General features: G+C 38.8%; 4 protein-coding genes across 5 annotated transcripts; all 4 read left to right on the top strand.

The window, feature by feature from the left end:
• The first annotated feature begins 217 nt into the window (after nt 1–217).
• LOC117816154 (protein PERCC1) lies at nt 218–1,335 on the top strand. The gene is made up of 2 exons (XM_034688311.1): nt 218–398; nt 501–1,335. The coding sequence occupies exon 2, from the start codon at nt 516–518 to the stop codon at nt 1,320–1,322; it is 807 nt and encodes a 268-aa protein (XP_034544202.1). The 5' UTR covers nt 218–398; nt 501–515; the 3' UTR covers nt 1,323–1,335.
• A 2,308-nt stretch (nt 1,336–3,643) lies between these two features.
• Nucleotides 3,644–13,232, top strand: pdia2 (protein disulfide isomerase family A, member 2). The gene is made up of 11 exons (XM_034688923.1): nt 3,644–3,969; nt 4,702–4,908; nt 7,415–7,548; nt 7,643–7,780; nt 9,187–9,303; nt 9,500–9,625; nt 10,203–10,397; nt 10,501–10,621; nt 11,435–11,616; nt 11,712–11,909; nt 11,998–13,232. The coding sequence occupies exons 1-11, from the start codon at nt 3,672–3,674 to the stop codon at nt 12,052–12,054; spliced, it is 1,773 nt and encodes a 590-aa protein (XP_034544814.1). The 5' UTR covers nt 3,644–3,671; the 3' UTR covers nt 12,055–13,232.
• Nucleotides 13,233–14,325: 1,093 nt separating this feature from the next.
• On the top strand, nt 14,326–18,822 carry si:dkeyp-75b4.8 (lipopolysaccharide-induced tumor necrosis factor-alpha factor homolog). 2 transcript variants are annotated; one of them, XM_034688922.1, is made up of 6 exons: nt 14,326–14,546; nt 14,871–14,962; nt 17,007–17,172; nt 17,373–17,480; nt 17,611–17,812; nt 17,900–18,822. In XM_034688922.1, exons 3-6 carry the CDS (start codon nt 17,034–17,036, stop codon nt 18,003–18,005), a joined length of 555 nt encoding a protein of 184 aa, XP_034544813.1. In that variant the 5' UTR covers nt 14,326–14,546; nt 14,871–14,962; nt 17,007–17,033; the 3' UTR covers nt 18,006–18,822. The 2 variants fall into 2 exon arrangements, with proteins under 2 accessions (XP_034544813.1, XP_034544811.1); XM_034688920.1 differs by lacking the exon at nt 14,326–14,546 and having other exon boundaries at nt 14,741–14,962.
• Nucleotides 18,823–20,567: 1,745 nt separating this feature from the next.
• zgc:136472 (uncharacterized protein LOC678514 homolog) lies at nt 20,568–26,615 on the top strand. Its single transcript, XM_034688581.1, has 11 exons — nt 20,568–20,852; nt 20,987–21,184; nt 22,036–22,160; nt 22,257–22,394; nt 22,714–22,821; nt 24,264–24,389; nt 24,505–24,702; nt 24,799–24,919; nt 25,528–25,709; nt 25,985–26,074; nt 26,205–26,615. Exons 1-11 carry the CDS (start codon nt 20,672–20,674, stop codon nt 26,286–26,288), a joined length of 1,551 nt encoding a protein of 516 aa, XP_034544472.1. The 5' UTR covers nt 20,568–20,671; the 3' UTR covers nt 26,289–26,615.
• Nucleotides 26,616–26,805: the final 190 nt, after the last annotated feature.

Below are 26,805 nucleotides of genomic sequence, written 5' to 3'. Positions count from 1 at the left end.
CAAAACAGCGTATGATTTGATTTCATGCTCTTTTATCCTTTAACCAGCCTGATAACAAGGATGGAAAAAAGCAATGATATGTGTGTGTAGCAACTCTCCATCATCCCCTGGCAGAGGATCCATTAGCTCTGGACCCCCTCTCTGGTTGCCCAGTGATAAAGTAAACAGAGAGTGTTTGGCCAATCCGGCACGCAAATATTTGTTCTGGAAGCCGCCTCATCAGACGGAGGGCAAACACGTCTGCGGAGGTGTGCAGAGGTATATATACAGCAACCATCCTGATGGTCCTGTATTACATATGCACACACACACACACAGGAAAGTTGATCCATCAGTGACCCAGGACGGACCTTTCTCCTGATTTCAGGACAGATTCACCTGAACCTGCACCTCACCAGGTAATCAAGCTTTACTCCTTTAAACAATCAACAGTTTCATCCCTCCATCAAACAACTTTCTTCTTCAGTTCTTATATTTCTCCTCTGTTATTGTCTCTGTAGGGTAAATAATCCAACATGGCGGCAGGTGTGATGGCAAACTTCCTCATGCCGGCCCAGACACCAGCCTACTTCCCCCTGATTTTCCAGGACTCTCCATGCAAGGAAGATGAAGAGGAGATGCAGGAGGAAAAGATGGAACTGAGGGACGAAGAAGAAGAAGAAAAAGAAGTCGATGAAGAGGATGAGGAGGAGGAAGATGAATCCGAGGCTCAAGAAGAAGACCAGGAGGTTTTTTTAAGCCCCGCCCAGTGCGCTTTGGATGTGACCAAGCAGCTCCTGAGGTTTGCAGACCTCATCAGCCGTGATGTCCAGCGGTATTTCGGCCGCTGTTCCAGTGAACAAGAAACCTGTGACATTTACAGCGACTCACTCTCTACGACAACCAGCGGGCGTCTGCGATATTACGATGACTTGCTAAAAATCGCAAGAGCGGGAAGTCCTGAGGAGCAGGAGAACAGCTTTGTGTCTTGTGGGGAGGAACAGGGAGTTGGTGGTTTGGGGCCTCTGGCTGAACTGTTCGACCACAAGGGCCAAAGTCAGGGCCGCGGGCGCCCGATGATAAAGCGTCATCTCCCGCTAAGTTTCTGGACTGAGCCCATCCCGTGCTGCTCCCTGGTCAGTTTCAACACATCTGACATCACACACACAAACAGTGACACACCTTTACAGGACAGCACACACATTCACTACAATCTGCTGCAACACCACAACGCACACACCCTCGACAGCGCTCAGCCGGACTTCAGCGACCTACTGGCAAACTGGGATCCAAACCCAGAGCTCACACACACACTAACAGAGAACACACACATGCAACATTAGACACACAAAATACTTCATCAGTGTTCTTTTCCAACTTTTATATGTTTGTTAAAAAAATTAATAAAAAGAAGAAAAACATGTTTGTGGAGCACAGTTCTTAAACTGCAACCTACTCTTTCTGATTCTTTGTTTAAAAGTCCATTTCTCCCAAATTACAACAAAAAATGACATCCAGTATTTCCTCTCAGACTTCAGCTTGTACCCTGTGATGCTGTTGTTTTTCACATCCAGGTTTGAGGATTCTGCCTAAAAAACTCTCCTGTCAAACAAATAATAAAGAAGAGGTTGTGACTCTGCAGTGTGAACAGAATTTAAAGCTCGTGTGAAGAACTTGAGGTTTGTGTCAACGTTGGCACCCCCTGTGGACAAAATGGTATCTCTTGACTCTTTCTGATTTCATCCTATACATATTTAAGAGGTGTTTACCAACAAAAATATCATGCTGCTTTTTTAACAGTCAGTGTAAAATGTAAAGACAGGCTGTTTAGGCAGCTTGCAGTTCATCACTCTGCCTGCGGTACTTTCAGACATTAGAAATGACTTTATAGAAATAATGTACCTGATGGTAAGTTTGCTTTTGTAGGTCATAAAGACACATCGGTATCAGTAAAAACGTCACACAGGAGCTTTAAATGTTATGCTTGATAAATGTATCTGCACAGAAAGTTTCAATTACTCTGTCTGGATGATCACCTGAGCTGGGGAGTGATAGAAGAATAATCTCAACTAATTTTGCTTTAGACATTCTTCTTATATCTCTGATTACAGAATCTTTCTACATTCATACACGTCTAAAAAGGAAAGTCTTGGACGAAGTGATTTGTTTTATTGATCTTAAGGAAATAACAAAGGGATCAAGCAAGGACACAACTGACTGAACTGTTTGTTTAACAGGCTGCAGAATAAGATACTTAATGTACTTTGTGATGGTTTCACTGTCAAATATGATCTCAAACATAAGAGATTTTAGACATAAGGTTCATAAAATGCACACAAAAAGAAGATTTCTGAGTATCTGGAATTTCACATCAACTGGAATGACTTTAGGTGCAATGAAGATCATTTGGTGCACGGCACGATTCATCCCAGTTTCTTTTTTTTTTTACATTATTTTATTTTATTGAGTGTGCAGGTCTAAATACATCAGTACATCCTGTGATTCAAATAATAAGTCATCTTAATTCCAAAGAATAAAAAATAAAATAAAAACAAAAACACAACAAACAAGCAAAAAACAAAACAAGGAAATCAAATTTCATTTCATAGATCCTTTGTTGTTCATTCACATTACAGTTACGTTAAATTGATCTCACAGGCAGTGGGTATCCCTTACCCCCACTCTGACATGTTTACATTTGTCCACCATACACCTTCACCGACATATAGACTCACACCAACACACACACACACAAACACACACACACACACACACACACACACACTCTCACACTCTCACTTACAAAAACTCACACACACTTACACACACTTGCGTTAATACAACAAGTTTGAGGGGGGTTCCTTAATGTTTATGGTACTCTGGTGATTCTGTGGCTTCTCTCGTCTACAGAGCTTCATAAATCTTGCTGCATATACTGTCAAATAGTTTTCTTTTATTGCTGTCCTCCGATATGGTCCTTTCATCAATACTCAGATAATATTTCATGAGTGTTTTCCACATTTGAAGCATAGGTGCTTCCTTATTTTTCCAATTTTTTCAAAATAAGTTTCTTCAAAACTATGATTCATCCCAGTTTCTGACTGGCAGTATTAAATTGTCCTGAAGGTCTCTGGCCTGGATCTGTTTGTTTCACAGATCAATTATCTTTTCTGTTAAACGGAGGTGTGGAGAGATGTATCTAGGCAAAAGGAGGGGTACGGGTGAATATGTTTGCTCTAGTTTGTGTAAACAGACATGGCAAATAATAGAGAGCAGTGAAAAGGAAAAAGAGATTGTATAATAACTGTGCCCTCCTGTTTTAGGTAAATGAGGGTCTGATAAGGCCTGAAGAGAAAAAACATTGTTAGGAGGGAGAAATTTAAGAAGTGCACTCATGCTTCCATCTGGTGGGTGAATTTGTCTGAAATACAAAATGAGGAAAGAAGATGGCTGTAAAGGGTAAACATTAAAGAAGTTAACAGTTGATGTGCCAGTTTGCCCAATTCATACTCTACAGGGCACCATTTGATTGGTTATGACTGAGAAGAGTCCCCATCAGTTGATTGGCTGAGCAGGTAGGCCAGTCACATTTCGACACATATCTCCATCTTACACAAATAAAGGTATGATATCTCAGGGACACATGCACTGCAGGTGCCGTTACCTGAGCAAGAGGAGCCAGAGCAGCCAACATGAGGACACGCACGCTTCTGTCCCTGACCCTGCTGGGCCTGCTGCTGTGGGCCTCCTGCACCCACGCCAACGACGCAGACGCCAAAACTGACCAAGACACAAAAACTGAAGCAGAAGAAGAGACAACAAAAGAAAATACAGCTACAGATACTTCAGGAGACACAGATGAGGATGAAGAGGAGGCACCAATAAAGGAGAAAACAACAGAGATAGAGGAGGAGAAAGATGTGCTGGTTCTCCACATCAACAACTTTGAAAGAGCTCTCAGTGAATATGAGTATTTACTGGTCGAATTCTGTAAGTATTCATGAATTATAGCCAACCTAGCAGAGTGATCTATTTTATTATTTAGCCATAAAAAACCTCTGTTGTCCCCAAAATGTGTTCTAGAGCTGTATAAAAAACCAACCAAACCAATAAGGATATATGTTTGACTCTCACAGACCAATTTTCTGCTCAAATCTGTTATGGGTGCATACTTCTATAAAATAAATGTGACTGAGTATTGAAAGACGTAAAAAGAAGTACACATAAGTTTATTCTTAAGCTAAAAATGAAGCTAAAGAAGGTTGTTGAATAGGACCCAAAGCTCTGATAACAGCTTACACTGTTAAACTTCTGTAAAAAGAGATAGTATAAATGCAAATATATTGAGGTCTTGTCCACTGCTCTGGCCCTCATGTGCACTGAGGTGTTATACAAATGTGCACACACGTGGCCTCTCCTATCCAGATGTTAACTGGATTCAACTCTCCCACCAGTGAGCTCAGCACAGCGAGTGGAGAGGTCACAACAAGGAAAAGAGCAAAGGGGAAAAAGGGAAGGCTTATCCAAACTGCCACTGTTGTTATCAGCAGCTTATTTCCATGTGTATCTGAGTTTGAGCTGCTGAGAGCAACAAAGAACTAACAGAGATGAGGCCTGTGGAGCGAATGCAGGTTATTTCCTCTGCATGGGAAACACATTTAAACTCAGTGCAATGACACATAAAGAGGTGAATCATGCATGTGTGTTTGTGTGTGTGTGCAGATGCTCCCTGGTGTGGTCACTGCAAACAGCTTGAGCCTGTTTTTGCCGAGGCTGCTGGGAAGATGAGGAAAGATCTACCATCGGCGCGTTTGGCCAAAGTGGACGCCATAGAGGAGAAGGAGCTGGCTGATGAGTTTGAAATCGGAGGCTTCCCCACTTTAAAACTGTTCACCAAAGGAGACCGCAAGCAATCCATCGACTTCAGTGGTAAACACACACACACACACACACACACACACACACACTCACATAAAAAAGTGATACACTCTTTTTTTTTTTTTAAGGATTTACTGTCTAGCTGTTCAGATTCACAACTGTACGTCATCACTAAACCTGAATGTATCCTGCACAGCCACCTCTGTGGTTAGAGTGTGCAAGTGTGTGTGTGTGTGTGTGTGTGTGTGTGGGGTAAATGTGTCTGTGTTTACCTTACCTTTTTACCACTGAACCTGTCTACCAGCTTTCAGATAAGTAATTTCATTGTTTCATCTGTTATTTACCCCTGCCACATCTCTTTTATCAAATAGAAACTGGTTTAGTTTTGTTTGTGCAGAGGAAACACAACAGTAACTCTGTCCAAAGTTTAATAATCTAATGAACAGCACCTCCAAACTGCACTTATAATCAGACTGTACAACTCCTCCTCTGATCACAGAACAATAACCTATACTCTGTGCAATAACCGTACAATAATGGTGCAATACACTTGGCAATATCCCTGCCACTTTAACATCCTTGTATATAATACCTTCATTCCAAGCGCTTCTGTACATAGCTAACTCTAACTATTCTGCGCTTCTGTATATAATTTATTTTTATTTTATTTTATTCTATTTTTATTTGATCTTTATTTTATTCAGATTTATATCTTATTTTATTCCTTCTTCTATTAATATGTGACTATCTTATATACTGTTAATAAGAGCTCTGTAATGCCCAAATTTCCCTCCCCGGGATAAATCTGACTCTCATCTGACTCTCATTAAAAAGTTAGCAAACTCCTAAATGACAAAAATACTTTTACAGTTAAATAGAGCACTGGTAGCGTCACTTTAAAAGACAATAATAATAATAATAATAATAATAATAATTATAATAATAATAATAATTATAATAATAATTATAATAATAATAATAATAATAATAATAATAACTTTATTTATATAGCACCTTTAAAAACAAATGTTTACAAAGTGCTTTGACAAACAAAATGTAGTTCAATAGCAGAGTAAAAAAATTGACGGACAGGAAGGAGAAAATGTGATCAATGCAAAACAAAATGCAACGCAGGAGGTTAAAGGGAACACACGTCAATTAAGCAGTATTGAGTGGTGTGACAATGGACCAGTAAATCATTGTTGAGAGGTTTTTCAGGGTAAACAGATCAAAATAAATTAATTAATTAAAATAAATTAAAATGGAGAAGTAAATAAAAGCATGAAAAAAGCAATAAAAAAGGTTTTCAGAGTAAAAGGACGACATCACATCGGGAAAATTAGAAAAGTGCAAAGGATGAATTAGGAACATTAAAATAATAATAGAAGAATAATAATAAATTAAAACAACCAAAAAAATCATCTAATACAATTTAAGACAGTGAATTAGTTGGATAAAAACTAAAATTAATAATAAAATAGAAGTAAAAGTGGTTAGAAAGATAAAGTCACGTAAAAGCTAGTCTGTAAAAATGGGTTTTAAGAAGAGATTTAAAAGATGTCACTGACACATGCCACATCCTCTCTGCTTAGCATTTTACCAACACTTGCACACAAATCAGCATAATCAGAACTGAATTTAATAAAGAAAACATATTTGTGAAATATTTATTTGATGTGTGTTTCAATTGTCTAGCCAAATCTGTTAGACCTACACTACCGGTCAAAAGTTTGGACACACCTTCTCATTCAATGGTTTTTAGTTATTTTAATTATTTTCCACATTGTAGATTAATACTGAAGACATCAAAACTATGAAATAATCTGGTTTTACCATAATCCATTGTGTACTAACCCTACCTCTGAACAACACAACTGATGGTCTCAAACAAATTAAGAAGGCAAGTCATTCTACAAATGAACTCTTGACAAGGCTCATGTTAATTCAAAACCATTCCAGGAGACCACTTCATGAAGCAGACTGAGAGAATACGAAGAGTGTGCAAAGCTGTCATGAAGGAAAAAGGGGGCTACTTTACAGAATCTAAAATATAAAACATATTCTGGTTGGTTTAACACTTTTTTGTTAATTACATTATTCCATATATGTTCTTTCATAGTTTTGATGTCTTTGGTATTGATCTACAGTGTTGAAAATAATTAAAATAAATACAAACCCTTGAATGAGAGGGTGTTTCCAAACTTTTTACTGGGAGTGTATACCGTAGCCAGAGCTCTAAAAATTTGGCTTCACTTGAGGTAGCTCATGTGCTGTCCATGTTTTTATACAGTCTATGGTTGTTGTACCTTCAGTGTTATATCTTAAATCACTACTTACCTGTCTTTCCTGAGTCACAGTTTGTACAGGACGTGTTTGTTTACCTTACATGTTTACAGTTTAGCAATTTAGCACATGTTGCATGGGCAGAACATACCAGCAAATATTTTAACATTTTTAAGACCTTCATCTCAGCTACAGTGCGACTGTACTGTTTTGTTTTGAATCAAATCATATCGTTTCAAAGCATATTTTAATGTGTGTGTTTTGGGTTTTTCAGGTAAAAGGACAGTACCAGGAATACTCCAGTGGATGAAGCGTCGTTCAGGTCTTCCTGCTGTGGTGCTCGACTCTTTAGACTCTGCAGCTCAGTTCATCGATTCTTTTAACGTCACTGTTGTTGGATTCTTTGAGGTGTGTTTATCTTACTTATCTATACCATTTAAAACACAACAAAGCTTCATACTTTTCTTTACATATTTATATTTTAATTTTATATTCATACCAGGATCTGGAGAGTGAGGCAGTCAAGGAATTCAAGGAAGTTGCTTATGAACTTACTGACACAGAGTTTGGTCTGTCAGCGAGTCCTGAGGTTTTCAAGAAGTATGAAGCAAAGGCAAACTCTGTGGTGCTCTTCAAGAAGGTACGAACACATTATGACACTAAAGCAAATACACAGAAGTATACTGCTACAGAGGGGTCACCAAGGCTGTTAGTTTTGCTGCCACCTAGTGTCTGAAGATGGGACATACAGTCTGTCTTAAGAGCATAGTAAAGTAACAACATATACTGTAGCTGTGTCTTACTTCTTTCAAATATTTGATCTAACTTTGAATTTTTTATTTAATGAAATTTTTTTTTTTTTTTCAATAGGATTAAACTTTATTAAGGTTTATATTAATGGACAAAATTAAACAATCATCTACTTTTAGGATTCGATTTTTAGATTTATCTGCTTGTTGTTGTCAGAGTGAATCAACTTAGTCATTTAAATTTCAGAAAATAGGGAAAAAAATAGTTATAAGAGTCAGGACCATTATCATAATTTTTGTGTCTTTGTTATTTTGTGTATGATACCTTATAGTGCCTCATTTTGATAGATAAAAACCTGTTCTCTGGGAACCATATGAAAATTACCCAGACATAAGTACAATCAAGAAGAAGTTTATAAGTAAAGTAAATAAGTAAAGTAAAATAAAAAAATATAGAATAAAATAAAATGAAATAAAATTAAAAAAAAAAAAGATAAATAAAGATAAAATGCAATTTAGGTATACACAATGTTACAAATGGAATTTAGATTAAATAGCAGTAATTACAGGCAGTATTAAAAATGTTTCAGTAGTGACAGGTTGACATGGTGTTATTATAGTTGGTAATGACAGATTAGCAATAAATAAAAATAAATATGAGTATGTAATATGACCGTGAGTTGTAGTAAACAATAATAATGTTGTAGTTGTAGTAAACAATAATAATGCAATATAACATAATTTAATATAGCAATACTTAAGGAAATAAAAATACTTGGTAAGCTTTTGAAAATTTTTGGTAGGAAAGTCAATAAAATTATTACAAAGAAACAAAAATACAGCACAGAGAGTCACCGTCTGAGTACTGATGGACTAAGAGTGACTGCACTGAGAGACAGAGAGAAGAAAATGACGCAAAATTACCTCAAAGGACATAAAACTACGACACAGTGCAGCCCTTGTTTGCGTCTGCTTCAGTCTTTGTATCCTGATCCCTTGAAGGTGCTGGGGGGAATTTATTTATGAATAAGCAGGGCGTCCATTGACTGATAATCTTTGGTTACCTTCATTTTACTAATATGAACTCCAGTTTACTTCTTTGCATGTCCCTGTTGAGGGAAAACTGCACCTTATTAGTTAGCATATTATCTGAGTATAGGTTGATTTTCTGTAGAAAGAATGAGTTTTATTTCAGAGTGTGTTTTCTTTCATAAGTAGAAAGGTTATAGATTTTAAGATATGAATGTTTAAAGTTTTCTAACCAACACTTGTGTGTCTTTTTGTGTGTATTTGATAGTTCGATGAAGGCAGAGTAGACTTTGAGTTGTCCGAAGATGGGAAGCTGATCAGAGGAAATCTGACCTCCTTCATCAAATTAAAAAGCCTGCCGTTGATCATCCCATTCAGTCAGGAGGTAAAACACACACACGTGTACACACACACGTGTACACACACACACACACACACACACACACACACACACACACACACACACACACACACACACACACACACACACACACACACACACACACACACACAACCATGATTACAAAATTATAGTTGATGCAACATTAAATTTGAATTATACTCTGCATTTTTGTTCTCAGATTGCAGACAGGATCTTCACCTCTAGCATTAACCTGCACAGTCTGCTGTTCATCAACTCGTCTGTGGAGAGTCAGATGACTCTGATTGAAGAATCCAGGACCGTGGCCAAAAAGTTTAGGGGCAAGGTAAAAATCTGGTGTGTGTGTGTGTGTGTGTGTAGGAAAAGGGTGTGTGTTCAGGGGAGTGGTCAAATCTTGAACTAAGATTAGTATTAGACTTCTTTTGAAATCAACCATTTAGGTTCCTACATGCTTCCAGTAGGTTTCTTTGCATTTCAGTGACACACATTTCCTTTTTTACTACTGTAAAATGTCATTTGGGCATGCATATTCTTTTTGAGTCCTTAAGCTTGGAAGATTTATATGTTGCCCCTCCGTCAAAGTTAGAAGCATGAACACAAAAAAACCACATCTGTATGATGTCTGTGTGATACTTTAAGGTGTCATAAAAGTAGATTTGATTTGGGGAAAGATAGAGAGAGCAAATACACTCTGTTCATTATTGTGCATGTGTTCAAATACTTCTTTCCAGCCCTCCACAAGTCAGAGCCTCAGTTAGGCCACCCCGCCTAAAGAAGCCTGAACACACTCCTGACTGGAGAGTCTCTTTGAGAGGAATCCAGCAACAAACAGACATGAAACTTGATCAACCGTTGTTTTTTGTTCTTCTCATGTCTCTTGTTCTTTTTTTCTTTTTTTCTAGATGCTGTTCATTTCAATAGACACCTCAGACACTCTTTCTCACGTGCTGAAATACTTTGGCGTGTCCGAGAACGACCTTCCCACCGCACGCGTCATCAACATGGTGACAGAAAAGAAGTATGCCATCAATTCTGAGGATCTGACAGTAAAGACATTGGAAAAGTTGTGCCAGGAGGTTATTGATGACACTGCAAAGGTAACACCCACACAAAATTTCATAAAACACATACATCTAGATATGTCATGTGCAGTCAAGTACCGGTATTAAACCCCAAATCTTGTCTTGTTTTGTGATGCAGCCCTACTATCGGTCTGAGGAGATCCCAGAGGACTGGAATAAAGGACCAGTTAGTATCCTGGTGGGGAAAAACTTTGATGCTGTTGCTCTGGACCCGACCAAAAACGTCTTTGTGGAGTTCTGTAAGTCTGAGTGAGCACTTAATATACAACAAAATTTAATTTGGTGACCCTTCAGGCCAACAGTGTCACTTAAATGGATAATACAGATCATTAAAAGCTTAAATTAAAACTACAGTCAGATCTACGAACTGACTTTTACACCTGTAGCTCCAGGTTTAAATAATGTGTTTGATTATTGTCTTGCTCTGTGTGCAATAAATCCTCAAGTGTTCTACAATTCTTCTGGTTTTCTACCTGATAACCTAAGTCAATAACAAACAAGATGCCTACACCGACAATAAAGGTTGTTGTCCTCTCCTGAACCCAGGTGAGCACTGATAGCTTAGAGGTGCTCCGCCCGCTCACCCTCAGTGTGTTTCACCCATGCAGTGAGCTTCAGTTTCAGTTCATTTGGCTTAACAAATAGAGACACAGACCGAAACTGACCCAAGATACTCCAGGGATGAGAGTCATTCATTATTCAATCACCAGCCACTAGAATATGTGACCGATGAGTGATCAGAGTGATCTCTGTGCACACAGTGAAGCTGCCTTTGGCCTGTGTTCTTTTCCTCTCTTTTGTTTAATCTGTGAATTCATCCAATCACACGTAGCATTGATGTAAAGGCACAAACTGTCACCAAAGTGTTGGACTCTGCTTCCCCTGCCATCTTGGATATCTTGTAAACATTATGTTGTGACTGCCACCATGCCTCACTGGCAAATTTCAGGGCAGGCTGTTCTGAAATTTTCAACAAGTTTTCACGAGTGATATTATATTTTGATCATTGTATAAATTAAAATTTGTGTGTGTGTGTGTGTGTGTACATTCAGATGCTCCTTGGTGTGGACATTGTAAACAGCTGGCCCCAATCTGGGATCAGCTGGGTGAAAAATACGCTGACAAGGACGACATCATCGTAGCCAAGATGGACTCTACGGCCAACGAGGTGGACGGTGTGAAGATTGATAGTTTCCCAACGCTCAAATATTTCCCAGCTGGTGAAAACAAAAAGGTACAGACATACAGGATGATTATTCAGATGATTCTGATTTATTCATCCTGCTCTTTATCTCTTAATTCCTCTCTTGTTGTTTTGTGCTCCTGCAGGCGATCGACTACACCGGAAAAAGGGATCTGGAGACCATGACCAAGTTCATTGATAATGGAGGAGTGTTGCCTCAGGAAGAAAATGATGATGACGACGAGGATGATTTTGATGATGATGATGATGATGATGATGATGATGATGATGATGATAATAAGGAGAAAGAAAAGAAAGATGAAGACAGTGATGACGACAGCAAGGTTTGTATTTCTAACATTTCATCATGTTGCTTTTCTCATATATATGAATCCTCCCCCCTCACCACCTTCACTTTGTTTCTGTCTTTAGGAGGATGGAGAGCCTGATGATGTACCAACTAAAGAACCATCTAAAGATGAGCTGTGATGTCACTTTGTTTTTGGCCAATCAGGATCAACCTAGCATCTTCCAATTTTTCTTAATAAAACTACATGGTTTACAAACATTAACACACGTTGCATCCATGGCTCAGTGAACAGGCTTCAATGGGTTGTTCTGATTCTTGATTGAATTCAGTCCTGAGTTTGTACAGCAACAAACTAAATGTGAACGATCATGAGCCTTTAATCCCTAAAGGAGATCTTCTTTTTAACAGGTCAGTCTAAAAAAGTTGGATTGAACTGATGTGACTCATTTTGATTTTATCCAGTGTGACAAGAAAATGAGATGTTTGAGCCTTTAACATTTAATTACATTTTTGTTTGTGTAGTTCCATTTTTACGTCTTTGAAAAATAACGAGAGGGAACAATTTGTAGAGAGGAGGAGAGTTTATTGAACAGAGAAGAAAAGGTTGTGAAGTTCTAAGAAAGACGACGGAACAACAGTCTGTCTAGTGACTGCACACTGCAGGAAGAAGATGTAGAGATAAAAACAACGCTGTGTTTCTGATTCCGAAGTAAGAAGAAAGACAGGCATGTTGTAATTAATGTTGAAAACATTGAAGGCTGTATGAACGTCATTTCCTATGAGAATGTTTTTGCCCAGTCTGTGGGCAAACCCTGGAGTGTGTGGTATCTGAGTGAGGAGAAAGAGTTAAAAAGTTCAATCTGTGTTTAAGCTTACGATTTACATGATGTCAAAAAAACAAATAAAGAAAACAAGCCATTTACTCCAGATTTCTACTGACCTGAATATTGTATTAAATGTGAAAAAATGAAGATAGAGCACAGAGAAATGCTTCTCACTGAAGACCATGTGATCACTGTTCCCCACATGTGAGCTCAGGATAACTCACCAGCTGAGCAGCTGACAGCCTATAAATATCTTTGTGTGTGGTTAGGTGATTATCTTTACGATCATATTTTTATGAGCTTTTGAAGAATAGGAAAAAACTCAGGTTTAAGCTACACTCTCTGTTTAGACAAATTGTTCACTGTTATTATGTAATTCATTCATTCTATTATCAGATTTGTATCTTATATATTTCTATCTATTATCTGTTTATACACACATTAGCTACACTGAGGAAGGAGTGTAATGGCAATTTCTTGTTCAGGCTATGATTTCAGCGTGATGAATGAAATAAACTCATGGAGAGACAAGTGATTGTCTTTTGTCAAGTTTTATTATCAGCGCTCTTTGCAAAGAGGGAGAAAACAAGTGGACTTCACTCAGTGGAAGTCAGATGTCTTCTGCCCCCACAAATGTGAGTTCAAAAAGTATGTAGAAAAGAATCAAATAGGTGTGGTACATTGACGGGAAGCTTCTTCCATAAAAAGGTAACATCATTTGGTCTAACAAAGATCACTGATGGGTAGAGTGCAGAATCTGTGAAAACAAAAGCCTTCTGTACATGACCTTGGAGATTTGCACATGCAACAGTTCCTATCAGTTTCTTACAGAAACACAGAGAAACAGAAAGCAACAGTTTATTCATTTACCACCAGAATACGTCATCAACGAAAGAGGGAGTTTTATGGGAATACAGGAGATCTTACTTCTAATCTTGCAAAAAGCCTTCTGTGCCGACCTTGGAGATTTGCACCTGGAACTGTTTAGACAATAATTTTCCACCACAGGAGCACATCATGAGCTGCAGTGAGGAACTTTTGGGTTGTATCGAGCTTTGTCGCCCCCTGGACAAAACTGCTCACCCTATCTGTTTGCTGATCATGTCCTATTCATGTGTATTCAAATAATGTACATTCATATCTGCAATACATTTTTTGTTTTAATATACTGCAAAAAAAAGGTGTGATGCAGAAGAGATGTTTTATCCTGGGGACTGTCATTCTTTTTTCTTTTTGTTCCTTAGAGTAAGCCCTTTGTATCTACTTAAGAGGTGGGTCCCTTTCCACTGAGACTGCCACCTTGCACAGCATGTTACTACAGTAGCCCAGAATAGACAAACTAATAACAGCCATACATTTGATTTTAGTGGTTAAACTCCAGAAATGCACTGGTTGGAAGACAAAAAAAGAAGAAGAGAGTAATTGTTGTGCACAAAATAATTTGTATTGAAAGACTTTTTTTGATGGTAAAAACTCATAGCAGCTTCTTGTCGTTGAAGGTCACCGTAGCTTCACTGAAGGGAAGGGTGAGCAAGGAGGGAGCGTTTCAGTCTACAATTTGACTGCTAGATATATCGCTTAATCCTCCCATTTCACACTGTACCTTTAGCATCTTTTATTCATTATTTTAATATTGAATGTTTTAAGGCTCCATAGCTTATAACCACATTATAGTGTTCAATAAATTATCCAAGGCTTTTATCCCAGCTTTAAATACTACATAACTTGAGTGTGATCTACTCTTATTAGAACAGCCTCGTAGTTTGATGAGGAAGTGCCATACGGATATACACTTAAAACCTAATGAGCTTTACACAATTATGAAGCATTTATAAATATACTTGCAGGTATTTGTTTCTAAATTGATGACTATCTTGTTTTTTGTTCCTCACTTGCTGCTTTCTCTTTAAAACATCCAGTAAATCAGTGTATTTCATATTTTGATAGTTCATGTATTTATGTAAGGAGAATACTTAGCAGATTCCTAAATGATGTGTTGTAATTTGCTGTTCTATAAATAAAGTGCTACTCTGTGATGAATTTGTAGGATGAGTTTCTGACGCAGGAGTCTGTAAAAAGGTTCAGTGTTCTGGGTAAAGCCTGTCGAGATGGTAAACAGACACACACGGTTGGTTTCCAGTCTGTGGAAAGTAAAATGTTTCTAATTCCAGAGAAAAACAGGTTGAACAGGCTGTGATGTCACACCTGTCACCAACATGGTACGTGTTTCCTCCTGCCAGCCGAGCTTCTTCGTTTGTCCCAGGTAAGACCACTTCTTTGATTCTCTCACTGGTGTTTAATTCCTGAAGGAGGACAGGGTTCACTCTGGAGGCTGTATCAGGAGTTTGTTTTGTTGATGGCGGATCACAAATCTGCAGCTGTTTGGATCAGACACCGGGGCTTGGATGTTTCTTGTTTACATAAGAGAGGATTCCCATGTGACCTGGAATTACTTTACTGCATTCAGAGAGTGCATTTATGTCTGATATGGTTTGGTTTAAGGTAACATGTTGGCAGGAAAATTGAGGCTAAGTTGTGAAATGTGATCACATGAATCAGGATTAAATGAGTTGAGTGATACATATTGTAGAGACTGTAGTGTTGTTTTAAACTTTTGGTCTGTGTTAAACAGTGAATTTTGGAAGATTGTGACCTGCTTTAGATGCTTCACGTTACTTTAGTAAGAGCGCAAACATTTTATATTCAAGCTCTTTTAATTTACCATCTACTCTTGTATAAATAAAAAAATAAACTTGTTTAATTCATTAACCGGTGCCAGGATTGGGATTAGAACTTCTTTCAATTGCTGAGCTTGAGATTAAAACCTGTTGTATTTTACAGTTATATTTCAGGGTGTGTTTGTGAGTGTGTTGATACTGTCATTTTAAACCTCTGATGCTCTCTTAAACTCGTAAATACAGAATAAATATCTGTAGTTTCTGTCTGATCTGTAGTAGTGATGTGAGGGCATGATACCACAAATCCCACAGACTCAACTGAAGCAACAGATTCAGGTTTATTGAAGGTTTTCACTCACAAGGAATGAGCCTTGAGGATTTGATGCCATGAGGGTCATCTTTGACATTGTTGGCAGTGTAGAAGAACCTCAGGTTAGAAGAGTCCCACTCCATTGAGTCATTAATCACTGTCAGCTTTGTAAATGACGCCCGATACAGGCAGGTAAAAAAGGAGGAGTGATTCAAAAATGTTGCTTGTGCCATTTATATGCTGCATTTTTCACCAAGTATGTTCAGGCTTATACAAACTGCTTAAAAAAAATGTACATTTCATTCACAAACCCAATAAAGAGGTAGTTGAAAAAAGAGAACATAATTACCATGGCCATCCCAGGCAGGCAGAAGAGTTCTGTTTTTTGTTTGTAGTATGTTCAATGTCATCCACATGTTTCAGCTAGCATTGTATGCAGAAACAGGGTTGGATACAGAGGGGTGGCACGGGTTCCCCTTGCAATCTTTATGCCCCCCCCCCCAAAAAATCCAGAACTGTGATTGGTTATTTGCCTCCTCAGACAAATGTTGGGACTGTGCTGCAACATGCTGCTAATAGCTTTGTTTGCATTGCAGTATTGAGCATTTTCTTTGGATATACAACTTCATAACACTATCTACATGTGACATCACAATTACAACATCTGAAGCCCTGAAAAGTTGTCCATCGCCGTCAGAGGCTGTATTGCTCACAGTCAGTCACCTTTAGGTTCTAAGGTTGAATTTCACATTGCAAGTGCACCGAAAATGAACAACAATAAATGTAGATGGACAAACAACAGCTGCATTTGGATTTACATCGTAGACAATCATGATATTAAATGTCCCCCGAAAGTTCTGTAGTTTACAAAATAGCAGTGAAGCATCTAAAAACACTCAGTACGACAAAACTGTTCCTGTTCAGATGCTTTGACAGGTTTTGGTCCACTGTCCACAGAATGATGATGCTGGCTGTCTCCTCTCCCTTATTCAGTCTCTGCACACCTGAGCAAGTGCTATCTTCAGAGCAAGTGTTTTCATTGTAGCTGTAAACTTGTGAAAAATGAAGTAAAGATAGTTTTGTTTTAGAATAAAATACCTTGCATAAGCTCTTTAACCTGTGTTTCCTCGCTTGGTGGCTAATTATTTCTTTTCGGTTGAAAAGTTATTCTAACTTATTAGTAAACAGGTCTAATGTCTTTGAAGGAATCAAGCAGGAAAATGGCGCCAAAAAAGAAGAATGTTACTCTGAATACTTACATTATTTTGTATATTTGTGTTCTCAGTGCATATGAATGATCTGCTGTCTCTTATTTTTAGCCTTCTGCCTGACTGAATGATCTCCTGATGGAACCGCCTTCATATGAGGAAGCCCGTCTCCACCCGCCTGCACTGAGCTCAGTAGGATTCAACATCCCCCCTCCCCCTTCATATGATGTGTCCCTCCACTCCCCCCCAACACCTCCTCCAACCTATGGAGAAGCAGGTAAGAGAAAATCTCACCTGTTTCTCTTCTCCCATCTCCTCCACTGCTAGTTAAATGTAAAACACATCTAGTGAGTGAATATTTAGATCCTCTGTTGAGAGGGGAGGGGAAACTATACAAAACCGCTATCCTTATCTGATTGGGACCTTTGAAAAAAAATACAATACTTTATGTGTGTGTAAACTTTTCTCTCCTTCTAGTAACAGTCCAGCCGGATCCTTTTCCTGTCCTGACCCCACCTCGTGTGCAAACTGGTGTATCGTCCCTGTCACCAAACACTGGAGCCATAATCCATCCAACCACACAAGGTATTTTAGTTCACGTTATCTCTGAAAAGAGTACTAAAAAAGCCAAATACGCAGATACATCATGTTTAATTTGCATCTTATTTCCTTCCTGTTACTCTCCCCCGTCCTTCCTGTACCCTCTGAATGCCAGTTGGTGTATCGTCAGCTGTCAGCGGCAGACAAACGCAGCCAGTCGTGACCCAGCCACAGCCTGTTCCTGTCGCTGTGACATTTCTGAGAGACGTTCCCGCAATGGTGCGCTGCCCGTACTGCCACCGAGTTGACACCACCAAAGTCACATACCTGCCTGGGAGTGCTGCCTGGTGCATGTGTCTACTTATCACCATGATGGGGTGAGGCACAGACCCACACACATATGATTTCTAACGTCAGAGAGCTAAACAAAGATTCATGTCTGAATGTGTATGTGTGTGTTTCAGGTTGATCTGTGGTTTCTGTCTGATCCCATTCATGGTACGTAGTCTTCAGGATGCACACCATTCCTGCCAGCATTGTGGAAACCATCTGCACACCTACAAGAGATGACACCGTCAGGAGTAATATAACCTCTCTCTTCCAAGGGTCAACCCAAAATCTCTCAACATTCATAACATATTTATTCAGTCATTATGTCAGTCAGCATGGATAAACAAAGCATGGAATGCTAACAGCTCACTACACAAGCTGCACAGTGAAGTAAGAGTGTATTTAGGTTATGACACTGGTATAGTGGATCCTGCAGCAGGAGCTGTTTGAGGACTTTCCTCTGAAATTTAACACAATTTTCTCTCTCTTGGAAACAAAATACTACATACAGTCTTGGAAATGTGAACATACTGCTTGTCTTTGAGTGTCAACACTGATGTCTTTTAACAGCTGCTTGATGCCTAAAACCTTTTATTTTCATTTTGTATTGCCATCTTTCTTACTATTTTCATCTCTGACTGTGGAGATGTTGTACATTTTTGGATGTTTGACCCGCACAGGCGCGTTTCTTTTGTATGAAAGAAAACTAGGCAAAACATTTTTTTGCACTTTTGACCACTCATAAGGGTGTGTAAGGGGGTTTACATTAAAATGACTACAGTGGAGGAGAGTCTGTCCTCACACAGGGGACATTTACAATATGAAAGATGATGTCTAATCAGGGATTAAATCCATAGTTTTGTTTTTTGTGAAATTGATTAAGTTATTTTCTATATTTACATATACAGGAAAAAAACCTTTTCATGTTTTTTGATGCACCTACAGTAAGAATTCATGTTTACATTATTGATGAAGGGGGCAACTTGTCTAAGCTATTGACTGTATACATACAGTACTTCTGCCATTGTAATAAAATGAGGCCAAAATACCTCTGTGATATGCGCTGACATATTGAATATTTGGAGCCTTAGGGATCATCTGAGTGGTGGTGTTCCTTCTCTTCAGCCAACCAAAACACACTTTTCACTATATGTCAAAACACAAAGATCCCTTGGGTCAGCAAAATCCACAGCAGAACAGATTCATGGGTCTGTTTGAAGCAGACATTCACTGTTTTGGAAGGTTTAGTGACTCGTTGGGTTTTTTTCACCACTCCTCCTCCTCTCTGCTAATTCACTTCACACAGCATTGCATTTGCTGATAGAGCTATCAATCATGACATCATATCCCTTTCTATTTTGGCCTCAACTTTTTTTTCGAAGCTTGAATGTCAGACACAATTTTCTATGTTAAGGCTGACAAAGTCACACTGACTTGACATGTTAGTACTGTATGTTTTGCTGTATATTTCCTCTTGCACGTCCACGGTGAAGCCACACATGTGATTTTAATCATTGTAGTGGTTCAGATCTTTTCTCAGTACTGTGTGGGATTGTACAGACGCCTCTCCTCCTGCTCTCTGCTGCTAGCTTTATTGTACCTGTTAAGCTGTCTTATATAGCACCTTTATCATTATTATTAGGTACACAGTAGTGGAGTGACCTCATTTTACACTACTGTAAGCTCTGCCCTGCTTAAACACAAGCTCATGAATCCACCTGTGCAGCTCTGCAGGGCCTCATTTAATCTGCCAATCAAATGAACTGAAGGAACATTTAATTTAAAGAGGTGTGCAAGACCATAATTAGATTAGGAACAATGCTTTTGTTGCTGTGAAAATGTTTGCATCAGTACATATTTAACCTGTAAATTGATAAATGATAAGTTAAGAAACAAAATGATTCTTATAATAAATATGGTTCAGAACTTTGCCTCAGGTTTATTTGGTTTAAAAGCACAGCTCAACCACATTGTGAGTCCATCTTGCATATGAAGCAGTAGCTCAGTCCATAGGGACTTGGCTTGGGAACTGAAGGGTTGCCGGTTCGAGCCTCAGTATGGACGAAGTTTGGCAAGTGGACTGGTGGCTGGAGAGGTGCTGGTTCACTTGCCTGGGGTGCCCTTGAGCAAGGCACCAAACCCCCAACTGCTTAGGGTGCACTGATTGATGTTAGCATCCTCACTCTGACATCTCTCCCTAAGTGCATGTCCACTGCATGTGTGTGCATGATTGTATGTATATACCAAGAACAGTGCGTGTAGCATTACGGAAAAATAACAAAAAAAATAAATAAAAATTGAATTTCCCCCTGGGGATTAATAAAGTATGTTACTTTCTTTCTTAACTGGGATTTGAACCTCGAACGAACAGACTGCAAGACAGCGTTCTTATCCATCACACCACCAAGCTGCCTATCAATGACTGCTTTTTTCTAAAATGATGCCCTGTTGGCCTGCCAAATTTAACTTTCTTTTTAAGATAAGATAAATGTGTTGATAGTATTGTTTTTGTCATATTATAAAGATAGATACTTCAAATGTGAAGTTCCTATTTCTTTCCATGCAACTGGATGCATATTCTGTATATTATAATATGTTTGAGTGACTGGGCATAATGTCTCTGTGCTTTTGCAGTTCTATTTTGACCTTGTTTAGGCTTACAGTGTTAGCACAAGGCCATTTAGATATTAGTGAAACACTTGATATGAGCAGCAGGCAGCCAATAGCAAAGATACAGCAAGGCTCAGATAGGAAAGTTAATAAGCAACAGATTGGTGGACTGTTCAGCAGATAACAAGAGCATTCACAACGACTCACACAGCATTATATTAGCCTTCCTTCCTCGACTCCCTCCATTCCTTCCAGCCGAGCTTGTCCAAGCACTTGGTTTGTCAGTCTGAGGCGTCATGAGGACACTGGTGCTGCTGGGGGTGTTCACCTTGTCTCTGTGTGCGTTTGCAGCCACTGACACGCAAACGGCCCGACAGACGGACGCATCATTCCCCGAGAAGGATGGAGTTTTACAGCTAAAGAAAAAACATTTCAACCGAGCATTGAGAAAGTATGAGCAGCTGCTGGTGTACTTCTGTAAGTAACACACACAACTTACCCAGCTTGACCTAAATGTTTGCACACTATCTGATCTGTGAAAGACACCTTAACGAAGAGACAAACAACCACCTCATAATGCTGCATTTTCATACCTGTGTTTCTGTGTGCAGATGCTACTCTGACTGTACAAGGCCATCGTGTCTCTGGGGCGTTTGAAGGAGCTGCTGCAGAGCTCCAGGGGTCAGAGGTCAAGCTGGCAGTGATTGATGTGACAGAGGAGAAGGACCTGGCTAAAGAGCTCAATGCGACTGACCACACAATCCGGCTGTATCTCTCTGGGGATAAGCACAACCCTGTGCCCTGTCCTGGTGTGTACAAATAGAAAAGAAAACCTGCAGTATATATACATTAATGTATTTTAATAGAGGTTTGATGCAAAATTGAGGCAATTTTTATCCCAGGCTGGTTTGAGGTGGTGAACATTTCTGTGATGTACAAAATCCAAACTAGAACTGAGATAATTTAACTCAGCCAAGGCAAGGGGAAGAAACAGCTAGCCTAGCTTTCTCCAACGTTTAATATTCCCTACACAGAAGAAAAAAATCAATCATTTACAGTAAAACTCGACGTGCCTTACATTTCTTTGTAGGTACACATTCAACAATAACCTTCAACTATAGACAAACTGACATATCATTGAAAACATGAGGAAAGACCTGCTAGCTTTACAATTGTTTTCTAAATTTAAGCTAAGCCAATCACATCTTGGCTCTACAGGCTGAAGGAGCCCCCCTGAGGAGCTGTTTGTGTTGTTTTTGGCTCTCCCTCTGGACAAAGTTTTATGTTCAAATTTTTTTTTTTTTTATTATTTGTACGTTGCTCTTTTTTTATCAAAGTCCCCTCCTGCTGTCTTTTAACAAACATATCACTTAGAGTGAATCTTTCTATAAAAAATGTAAACAAAGTCTGTTTTTTTTGCTGACATTTACACCGCGACTGTGCTAGCAAATAAGAAAACTTACTACACAGAAATAATCAGTGTTGTTGCTGATGATATTATTTCCTTTTTAAGGTCATATCGAGGCATCAGCATTACTTTCAGTCTTTTTTATAACCAGATAAAAAGTTTCCTAAAGGAGCTTTAATATAAGCCAAGCTGTTGAATTGTATGTAGCTTGGGTAAAGGACCCTTAATGCATTTTGTGGATTTGTGTTTCAGTTCCTCAGAGTTCAGCCTCCATCTTGACCTGGCTGAAGAGGAGGAAGGGGTCTGCTGATGATCTTATAGCTGATCTTAGCCAATTAGAAGCCTCAGAGGAACTGACAGTGGTTGGGTTCTTTAAGGTGAACACCAGCAGTTTTATTCTCTTCCTTTTCTTCAGTGTTACAATATCATCAAGAGACTTAAAACCATTTTATTTCATGCTTTGATGTGTGTAGGAGCTGAACCACGAATACGTCCAGGTGTTCTATGCTGCAGCGATCGACCTCCCTGATGTTAGCTTTGCTGTGACACAGAACAATGAAGTTATCACCAAATATGGCTTCACATATGATGCTGTATTTTTGCTTAAAAAGGTACTTTAAATACATTAACGAGACACCTCTTACAGATTACTGTTTACTTCTTACTGAGTATTTATCGCAGTATTTTCTCGGTACTCAATGATTTTACATTTTTGTGCATTTTGGATGCAAGACACCAACGTTAAACCATTAAACTATCAAATGAAACAGGTGAAATGTATGAAATGCAAGATCAAGTGCAAAGGTTCATCCATTCTTACCGTGTGTGTGTATGTGTGTGTGTGTGTGTGTGTGTGTGTGTGTGTGTGTGTGTGTGTGTGTGTGTGTGTGTGTTTGTGCTTGTGTTTTTGTCTGTGTTTATCTGCTGCAGTCTAAGCTCATCCAGGCTTTCAAAATGATGCCTCAGACAGCTAAAGAGGAGCTGATCGTCTTTATCTCCGTCTTCCAGATGGATCCAGTGACTGAATACACGGGGCAGGTAGAGTTTGAGATTTATGGTTTATTTTTCAGCAGAAATAAAACCGCATTGCTTCCAAGTTAGAAAATGTTATGTGGGTTTATTTTTCTAGAAAGTGATTGAGACAGACTGCTGCTCTGTATTCATTCACAGAAGAATGTATTTGGTCTTTGTGTTTTTGTTTCAGTTTCCATTTTTAGAGGTGCAAAATATGAATGTTTGATACATACATATGAAAAGATACAAAGCTGTCTCACATGTTTGGCCTAATATTTCAGGAGATTGTCTGGATTTCTTACTCTTAATGAAAATCTGCATCCAACATGGACAGCTGATCTGGAAGCCACAAACAGTGTCCACTGAAACTAGGTTATTGGAAAACTAGTTCAACGCATATGAAAATATGAGTCACTACTGTTGATGACAGTGTTTAATTTTCTTGCTGCACCGTTACATAATAAAATCTGTCCCATATTGCTTCAATTTTAATCTACACCAAATGTTTAAAACTACAATTGATCCCAGAGACTGCAGACCTCTTCCTCACAACAGTTCTAAACAAAGCAAATGCCAAAAGGACAACAACATTGCCCCATTCAACTATCGGTTCAACAAACATTGCTCTTTTAAAAGTAGAAAGAGTACAAATCTCTTTATCATGCTTTAACTGATTTAACATGAACATAGCAGATCAGTCAGATTATAGATTTTGAGGATCCAACTTTGTGAGTATTACCTTGCTTGTGAGTTATATCTGAATCCAATCCTCATTTTCTAAGGTGTTCTCTTTTTTCATGCTTCACCCTCCACACCCTCTGTGGCTGTGGCTCAGTGGTAAAGAGGGTTGTCTCTTAATTGTTGGTTGATGGTTCCATCTCAACTCCCAGAGTCCACATGTAGAAGTGTCCTTTGGCAAGACACTGAACCCCAAAATGCTCCTGGTGGCATAACCCGCTGTGTGTGGCTGTGTGTGATCTGGGTTAATTAGTACTGATGGTCTCCCTCATTTAGCAGCCTCTGCAGCTCCTCAGCTCTGTGTGATGTGAATGAGTGGGTTTGACATGTACTGTAAATTCCTTTGAGTGGTCATAAAGACAAGAAAATGGCTCAATAATAAAGTCTATTTACCACCAAAATTCATAAAAATAGGACCCTTTCTTTTCAGAATCCACCTGACAAACTGACAGCAGCACCAAAATTAAAACCTCCTTCACAAATGTAACTATGCAACTCAGTCAGACACGTCATAGTAGCTAACCCTGTAAGCTCAAAAAGGGAGTACTTTTTAACTGAAAACTTTTGGGCTTTTGTTTTTCATTTACATTGTGTCAAATTGTATTGCTGTGTTGTTGTTAAGTGCTTTGAATGGCACATACTCACTGGTAACATTCTGGTAGATGTTTATTCAAAGATAAACTTACATTGTTAAAGGAGGAGTGTTTAAATCATCCTCTCTGTTGCAGACAATCACTCAAATATTAACATCGCCTGTGTTGAACCACGCCCTGCTGTTCATCAGAGAAAGCTCTGCTGATTTTAAAGAGATCTACTCTGCGTTTAACAACGCTGCAGAAGCATTCAGGCTAAAGGTAAAACAAAACACACACACAAACACACACAAATAACTTAATCAAACAACATCAATATTAGAATAAACCTTCTGTAAGTCATTAGCACTTGATCTCTGAGTGTGTTTGTTTTCAGATTTTGTTTGTCTGGGTGAACGTGGAGGAGCCTCGTAATGGGAGGATGATGGAATACTTCCAGGTTCGGGATTTCGAGGCCCCTCTCATCCGACTTGTCAACCTAACGGATCATGTGACCTATCACCTGTCCTCTGAGACTCTGGATGTAGAAACCATCAAAACATTCTGCCAGTCTTACCTGCAGGGCAAAGCTAAGGTAACACACTTGTCCAGTGTTTGTCACATGAGGGGAAGTGGAGAGACAGCTCGGCCTGATGTAACTAATATATTTGTGTGAATGTGACTGTAACAGCCTAAGATGCAGAGCGAGCCGATACCTGAAGGATGGGAGGAGCAGCCAGTGAAGGAGCTGGTGGGAATGACTCTGGAGAAAGTCGCCTTTAACCCGGACAAGACGGTGTTTGTCCTCTTCTGTATGTAAATACTCTCTTCAGTTTAACATTTCCCAGTAAGCTTGGAGTGGAAATCTTGCAGGTACAATATCTAATTTAACCCTGGTGACATGTAGTTATTTGGGTAAATTAGACATTCATAGAGGTAGTCTATTGTTACCTATTATTCCTTTGTCTAGACATGTAAATAAAAAAATAAAATATTTATTTATTTATTTATTTATTTATTCATGGCTGAATAATTGGAAAAACGATTATTTTTTAACATCTGTAATTTTGAAAGCCTGTTTTAATATGATTTGATCCCAGTAACTCTTGTAGTGTCCTCTGAAATGATCTAAACTAATGCCAATGGCAGCTCAGCTTGCAGCCCCCCTACATCGTTCATGAGGCCTCAACTGAAGTCCTAGGATATAAGCTTGTCTTGGTATCCTCCAAGTGGCTAAAAAATCTATTTATCCAGGTTTACATCTAACCTACACAATTAACCAAATTTACTCCAATAGGTCATGTGACCTTAATCTTAGGAAAATCCATGCTTACTGTGTCACAGTGCTTATTTTAAACTTTAGTTTTACACTTGGAAACACCACTTTTACTTAAAGGTCTGTACCTGATGTGTATTTCAGATCTTCCCTACAGTAGGGCGTCCCTTTCTATGTTTCCTCTGTGGGAGGAGTTAGCCGAGGCCTTAAAGGATCGAGAAGACGTGGTCGTCGCTCGCATTGACGCCTCGGCCAATGACATCAACATGTCGATGCAGGGCTCGTACCCCTCACTCTGCCTGTTCCCTGCTCTGTACGCTGAACGGGTACTGAACTTCATGGTTAATTTGAATGATTATTTATGGGGCCAATTGTTTTTCTTGTAAAGATAAAGATGACATTATTTTACCTCTGCATGCAGTGACTAAATAATGATGGATGTTTAATTTAACACATCTCTGAGTCTAACCCATTAACCATCAAGTTTTTGTCAAATAACTGCTGACATGTTTGATATTCCATGTGTCATACCTGCACTGTGGAGTGACTGACATTAATCAAAGTCATAATATTCAGTATGTGATGTCTGTGTTCCTGTTAGGCGGTGGTTTACACTGGAAATAGACGGCTGAAGGACCTGATAAAGTTTCTGGATAAAGAGATGGAGGAAGCTAAAAAATTCAGAATACTGGTAAATAATCTCCCTCATCACTTTGTCAAAGAAACAGCCACATCAGCAGCAGCAGCAGTGGTTTGAGTTTATTTCAGCTGCTTTATTCTCTCTGTGTTAAAAATAAAGCTTGTTTCTTTTGTGTCTGCAGGAGGATGAAGACAGGAGGAAGTACGTTGAAGCCATGAAAGCTGAAGAAGCAAAAAAAAACAACGCAACCAAAGACGAGCTTTAATCCAGAAACAAAAAGGACACAGTTTGTGTGTTTGTGCTAGTGTGTGTGTGCGCGCGTGTGTGCATGCGTGCCTGCATGCGTGCGTGTGTTTGTCTGTGTGTGTCTGTTTGATACTGCTTTTATCTTTTCATTCTAGCTGTCATTAACTGTCCATCAAATGAAATCTAATATAGTCTTTGAATAAAATATCTGAGGTTTGAAGAACTACTTCTCATTTATACTAGTCATTTGGTTTCTTTTGTTGTCTTGTTGGTTGTGAGAGCTCTAAATGAAGGCCAGATTGATGCTGATTTAATGCAGTTCTAAATAAAACATGTTTAAAAGGTTTTGATTAAGACATGTGTACAATTTATAGCTTGAGCAATACTGCATTTATATGTTTGGACAGAAGCTCCAACTTTGTAATCCACCTGATTTACACCATTAATCTTTAAGACTAGTATATCTTCATAATCTTTTCCTTTTGTCTCATTGCAGTTCTATTTTTGGGCTTTTATACTTTTGATTAAAGAGGACA

This window comes from Notolabrus celidotus, chromosome 7 (genome assembly GCF_009762535.1).
Source record: "Notolabrus celidotus isolate fNotCel1 chromosome 7, fNotCel1.pri, whole genome shotgun sequence".
Classification (NCBI taxonomy): Eukaryota; Metazoa; Chordata; class Actinopteri; order Labriformes; family Labridae; genus Notolabrus; species Notolabrus celidotus.
Note: the sequence above shows the minus strand (reverse complement) of the source record. Positions and strands in the feature narration are given on the sequence as shown.

Bases quoted from the DNA above. Each gene is read 5' to 3' on its own strand.
- LOC117816154 (XM_034688311.1), top strand. From the start codon at position 516: ATGGCGGCAGGTGTGATGGCAAACTTCCTCATGCCGGCCCAGACACCA.
- pdia2 (XM_034688923.1), top strand. From the start codon at position 3,672: ATGAGGACACGCACGCTTCTGTCCCTGACCCTGCTGGGCCTGCTGCTG. The intron at 3,970-4,701 runs GTAAGTATTCAT...GTGTGTGTGCAG, and splicing joins GTATTTACTGGTCGAATTCT to ATGCTCCCTGGTGTGGTCAC. The intron at 11,910-11,997 runs GTTTGTATTTCT...TTCTGTCTTTAG, and splicing joins ACAGTGATGACGACAGCAAG to GAGGATGGAGAGCCTGATGA.
- si:dkeyp-75b4.8 (XM_034688922.1), top strand. From the start codon at position 17,034: ATGGAACCGCCTTCATATGAGGAAGCCCGTCTCCACCCGCCTGCACTG. The intron at 17,481-17,610 runs GTATTTTAGTTC...TCTGAATGCCAG, and splicing joins AATCCATCCAACCACACAAG to TTGGTGTATCGTCAGCTGTC. The intron at 17,813-17,899 runs GTGAGGCACAGA...TGTGTGTTTCAG, and splicing joins CTACTTATCACCATGATGGG to GTTGATCTGTGGTTTCTGTC.
- zgc:136472 (XM_034688581.1), top strand. From the start codon at position 20,672: ATGAGGACACTGGTGCTGCTGGGGGTGTTCACCTTGTCTCTGTGTGCG. The intron at 22,161-22,256 runs GTGAACACCAGC...TGATGTGTGTAG, and splicing joins CAGTGGTTGGGTTCTTTAAG to GAGCTGAACCACGAATACGT. The intron at 24,920-25,527 runs GTATGTAAATAC...TGTGTATTTCAG, and splicing joins GACGGTGTTTGTCCTCTTCT to ATCTTCCCTACAGTAGGGCG.